This window comes from Xiphias gladius, chromosome 21 (assembly GCF_016859285.1).
Source record: "Xiphias gladius isolate SHS-SW01 ecotype Sanya breed wild chromosome 21, ASM1685928v1, whole genome shotgun sequence".
NCBI classification, from domain to species: domain Eukaryota; kingdom Metazoa; phylum Chordata; class Actinopteri; order Istiophoriformes; family Xiphiidae; genus Xiphias; species Xiphias gladius.
The window spans coordinates 9,995,029-10,001,040 of NC_053420.1; the positions used below are offsets into that span (position 1 = coordinate 9,995,029).

At 37.4% G+C, this 6,012-nt stretch overlaps 1 protein-coding gene across 1 annotated transcript; it reads left to right on the forward strand.

Moving 5' to 3' along the window:
- The first annotated feature begins 314 nt into the window (after nucleotides 1–314).
- manbal (mannosidase beta like) lies at nucleotides 315–4,918 on the forward strand. The gene is made up of 3 exons (XM_040158706.1): nucleotides 315–480; nucleotides 2,326–2,530; nucleotides 4,462–4,918. Exons 2-3 carry the CDS (start codon nucleotides 2,381–2,383, stop codon nucleotides 4,570–4,572), a joined length of 261 nt encoding a protein of 86 aa, XP_040014640.1. The 5' UTR covers nucleotides 315–480; nucleotides 2,326–2,380; the 3' UTR covers nucleotides 4,573–4,918.
- Nucleotides 4,919–6,012: the final 1,094 nt, after the last annotated feature.

Below are 6,012 nucleotides of genomic sequence, written 5' to 3' on the forward strand. Positions count from 1 at the left end.
CTGTCCAAATCCACACCAGTACATCGCACATGGTATAGAAATAGCGTCCTGTACATATAAGATATTTACCGTTGGGTTATTCTTCAAAAGGCTATGGACATCTGCTGGAATGGCATCCAGGAATTATAGGAATTTGGTATTTTGATTCAATTTCCTTATATTTCTGATGGAGACCCATCGGAGCTGGACAGTTTTTTGTGACGGGGTCTCGGTGCTTAAGGTTCAACACCAACTTTAGGGGGCGACATTTCCAAACCAATCATTTCCCAGGTTGGAAGCGGGTCATAGATTTGTGACATCACTTCCGAGAAGCGAAAGGTTTTTTGTTTTTTCTCTCTCTCTCTCTCTCTCTCTGTAAGCTAAATTAGCATTTTTCGTGTTAGCTTTTCGGAGCCTTATTATTATTATTATCTTTTTCGCCCTGACTTCGATGTTCACATTCCTATAACGAGGGAGAAGAGTGAAACATTCCCGCCACCGGTAAGGTTTTTCTCCCACACAGACACAAAAGATGGCAACATTTTATCTGTGCACAGCTCAAGTCTATGTAACTCAGTCACAGTGTTTTGCTACGTTGTAACGGCGTATCCACAATAATAATATACAGTAACTGTAATCATGAGAGCAGGATAGGTCTTTTTATTTTATTTTTTTTTTTTTTTGCAAGATTGTCTTTGTCATAAATTAACATGTAATAGTAAGTAGAGCTGCAGCGACTGGTCGATCGATCAATTAGTCTATTGAAAATAAAAAAAAATTGGCTACAGTTTTAATGATGGTATAGTTGGGCAATTTTATAAACTAAATGATTTGCCAATTACTCGAGTAAACAATCTGCAATTTAATCATTAATTAATAGGTGTTTGATCTAATATTAGGTGTTTTAGTGTGTGTGTAGGGCAATAGCTACAGTGAATGAGGGAAACGTGAGGGCACCCCAGGGCAAATTACATATTTTGTTAATTTTTGAAGTGAAAATAAGAAAGTTAAAGCTGCAGCGATTTGCCAGTTAGTTGATTGATCAATCCACAGAAACATAATCTGAAATATTTTAATAATCAAGTGTTCAAATGCACAAATACAATGTTTTTTATTTTGTGGACTGTCGGTCAAACAAAGCAGGCAATTTGACGGCATATCTTGGGGCCTTAGGAAACTGTGATGGACATTTTTCACAGATTTTGGCATTTTATAGACCAAATGTTTAATCGATTAATTGAGAAAATAGTCTGTAGATTAATCAATAATGAAAATAATCATCAGTTGCAGCCCTACACTAAATACAACCTCTGCAGCAAACTCACATTAAAAATGACCCTTTCTTCGAATGTTAATGTACTGTCACTTTTTATTTCATGAACTTAAAATATAGGAAGAAAATAATCAGTATTTGTGGCATATGCCACGTGTGCTTTGAGGGGCTTCCATGTTTGACAGAAATAAAGAGAGAGAGGGGTGGGAGATATAGAGAACTGTTAAACGTGGGGATGGTTCTATTCTGCTTTGGGGTTTTGCAGCTGCCAGTGGCACACGAAACAATGCACTGACTTTGCTATATATTAGCAAATACTGCGTTTCAGATGTCATTCGGTCAGTCAAGTACGTGAAAATGAAAAGAAACTGGCCTCTAAAAGAGGACAATGATCGAAGGGAAACCTCAAAATCCACTACTTACTACTTTGAGATAAACAAGCTGAAGCTTTTGGAACGGCCCTAATAGTCCCCTGACTTTAACAAAAATCTGTGGGTAGATCTTGAACATGCTGTGTGTGCAAGATAACCTCAAAATATATCAGATCTGGAAGTGATCTGCAGGAAGACTGGATGAAAGTTCATAAATCTGGAATAGAAATACTCTTAGCTGGCTACAAAAAACGTCTGCAAGCTGTAATATCTTCCAAACGAAGTTAGTTAAATACTGACTTAGCAGAATAACCAAAGTTTTGCACATGCCACAAATTTACTTTGGTTTTTTTTTTTCTGTTTTTAATTTCATGATATAAAAAGTAAAAGTGCATTAACATTTGAGGAAAGGCTCATTTTTAACGTCTGTTTTTGCGGCAGGGGTTGTATTTACTTCAAAAATCAACAATATTTCTAATTTGACTAAGGTTGCCCTAACTTTCGGAAACAGCTGTATGTGTTAGTGTAGTTGGGACTATAGCTACATTGAGTGAGTGAAATATATTCTGTAGATACTTTCCCGTTTTCATATAAGACCCCATGAAATCCCCTCAGTGACCCCTCCTTTCACCACTTTTTTGGAATCACTGACATATTTGATTTGATCTTCCTGCTAACTGAGCTCCTGTTGTTTACACAGAGGTCACTGAGGCAAACATAACAGACCATAACAGCATAAAAGCCAATCAGCAGCAGCATGTCTGCAGAACTGGACCTGTCCCCTCCAGAGGTCCCTGAGCCTACCTTTCTAGAGAGCCTACTGCGCTACGGGCTGTTTCTGGGTGCCATCTTCCAGCTCATCTGCATCCTGGCTGTCATCCTCCCCACATCCAAGGGGCATGAACAGGTGGGCAGACACCAAGGAGAGAAAGAAGGAGAGGAGCGGGCTTTGAACTGTGTTTCCCCTGCTGTTGCCCTTTCGCAGTTGGGGTTAGGTATACGTTTGGGCTCAGGTTAAAGTGAAGGGGGGGTACAAACTGATGGGGAAACAGACCTTGACACAACACAGGCAGTGATCAAAACATCACTGTATACAAAACCCTCAACTGAGGTTTTGTTTTTTTTCTTGCATGATAGCAAAATGTGCCCCTGTTGGTGTTAACATTTTTAAAAATTTGAATACGTCTGTTGAATCACTTACTTTCACATGTGTATATTTTTATGAGATTTCTTTTCCTTGATAGATGACATCAGAAAGGCAAGAAATACTGGGCAGAAATAGGGGATTGATATGTAAACAACTGTTGCAGTTGAACCCAGAACATCACATCTGCATTCTCCTCACGTTACTCAGCTTTTCCATCAGGGCACATATTGTCAATCTGGCCTGATAATCAGACTGAACTATTGTTTTTTTTTTTCACTTTATTATTGTGTTTGAGAAGTAACAAAATACACGTGAGCAGCAGTTCAGAGGCCTGGAACCGAGAGAACATCAATCAATTGCATAGTCAAATTAAAGGTTTGGTTGTACTCAGGGGACGTTTCCCACACCAATTTTAAAACCTTATTTAGACTCTTTGTGAGGGGTTTTGAACATTGATCATTTTTTTTCTCAGTATGACAAACATGAGTTTGAGTTGATCGCTGCTCAGTGTAACAGGGAAGTTAAAACAATTTTACTTCTGACAGAATGCCTGAAAAGTGTTTAAAATAAACAACAACAACATTTAACCAATTTTTTCAAGAGTAACACACTTGTGTCTCGGCCCAGAGACCAAATTTAGACTTTGTCCTTTTCTGTATCACTCCAACTAAGACTGAGATTTATTTGGCTCACGACGATAGCACAGTTCTAACCAGCCTTACTAGTCTTCTAGTCTTTAGTCAGTGCAAATGACTATTGCTTTATCGGACACTTATCTAACTTCACATAATGGAATTTGTTAATATGCAACATGCCTTGGTAATTCATGATTTCAGTACTCAATCAAAAATACTCTGCATGGTGCCTACATTTGATATTTGAAAAATAGCATCAGAAACATTTGCACTGTGGCTTGACAGATTAAGAGGTTCTGCTATAAAAATCTTACAGAATTTTACCATTTAATTTCTCTGAAATACAGAGAAACTAGACATCAATTAGAAAGAGTGGCGCTTAATATCTTATTTTCGAATGTCCATGAAGACTAGCCACCAAGGGTTGCATTCTCAGTCTCTGTACTAACAGCTGTCAGGAGAGATTATTTATAGACGAGCAATTAAATCCACTTTCTAATTATTCTATTTTAGGACGTCGTCATCAGATGCACTGATTACTCTCCACAGTATGTCGCCATTTCATCCTTTACAGCATCCTGCTGTCATTCTTCCCCGCTAGACCAATAGGAAAGATTGTGATCGCAGAAACAATGCTGACAAAGGGAAAGTGCTGAAACAAGTGATTTCTTTTGTTTGGTGTGTGTCCCAAAAACTCTGGGAATTTAATTCAATCGTCCATTTAATTTACATTAATTAGAGACTGAACGATCTGCAAAACTGCAAACTAAAAAACTGCATTACCAAAATGTATAATCAATAGTTATCACAATTTACTAACCCCGCGCAGTTTACTGTATAAAACACAAACAGTTTCATGACTTGATTTACCTGAAAAATAATACCAAGTACTGTAAGTCTGAGTGTCTCACGGCAAAAGCATGATCCAAATACATCTACAAAACACACTCGTCTAATCATGCTTAGCAGTCATGTATTTTCACACCACACCTCAGTGACTTGAGGATTTCTTTTGAAATTGCAGGGTGTTTTATGTTTCGTGTGTTTGCTCTACAGGAGGAGACTGAGGCTGCCGACGGCAAGAGTGCTGAACAGATGAAGAAACCTAAAGGACCAGTGCCTCAGATTCGACAGAAACCAAAGAAGGAGAGCAAGAAGAAGCGATAGACGGCTTTGTGTGTGTGTGTGTGTGTGTGTGTGTGTGTGTGTACTTGTTACCTGCTTGTGTGAATGCGTGTGTGTAATCATCAGTGACCAATAGTTAGCACTACAGATATTAAACTCGAATGTGATATTATGACAGTAAAAAATGATGTGCACTAAATTGAAGACACTTCAGAATGACCTTGAACTGTGTCCTATTCACATTCAGCACAGCATTACAAGGATCAAAATGCCATGGCGTTACACATACTTTATTGGGTATGTTTTGCATTTATCTCCTTTTTAATTGAATATCATTGATTGAATTGTAATTGGATTGCGACAAACAATTAAATGTATTGTACAGTCATTCACCTGAGTTGTTTATATTTATTGCTAAATTTCAGTCCGGTTTCATGAGTCAGATTGAGATCATGTCCTGTCCTTTATAATTTACTCCTTTTGTATGGCAGAATAGATCACAACAACCTTGTAAAGCTACAATTTGTTGGCGCCAGAATAGCTTTTTTTTTTTTTACTGCAGGTAAGGTATATGTAATAAATTATTTTTGTTTATATTTACACAATATTCAGACACGATGGATATAGATATAGTAAAAAATAAAGTTAAAAGATGAGATTAAAACCAACTCATTAGGTCATAGTTCCATATTATGTTTGTTTTATTTATGTTAACAATTTTATGTTAGAACTCTCAAATAGAAATACAGGCCTAAAAATGCCATACTGATCAGGCTCTAGTGTGAACAGTACATTGAAGTGTCATAATCACTGGAAAAAAACGTTTATGGGATTTGGGGCAAACTAACAGTTTTGTTACATAAATTCACATTAGAGCTACTTCAATTCACAATCCACAAAAACTAATCAACAGATTTTGATATTGTGATATCGAGCTAAAGATTATTTCAGCTTTTCCACTGAGAAGATTTGCTGCTTTCTATGTTTTACATTCCTGTGAACTGAATATTTTTTGGATTTTAGACCGTTGATCGGAGAAAACAAGATATTCGAAGACCTCACCTTGGACTCTTGGAAACTAGTAGACTTTTTACACTATTTTTTGATATTTTAAACAAGGCAATTAATCGAAAAAAATAATCGGCAGATTAATCGATAATGAAAATAAGTTGTTTGTTAGTTGCGATCGTAATTGGCACTGCCCCAATACACATTTCAGCATTTTATTCGAACGGTATCATGTAAATTATTGAATAAACTCATTTTCCTAAGTTCAGCGTTCACAGCTTCAAAAATACATTTCGTATTAGTTCGAGTTGTGTCCAGCAACTAGTTCCGACCCTCAGCTGGGATTGGCCGACTCACGTTCGCAACCGTTGGGAAAAATACCCAGTCACAGGACGCGTGTTTAGCCGCGTTACTGTTGAGTTTTGATACTAGTACGCCACCCGAAAGTTACTACGAAGTGCGTGTCGCTTAGCA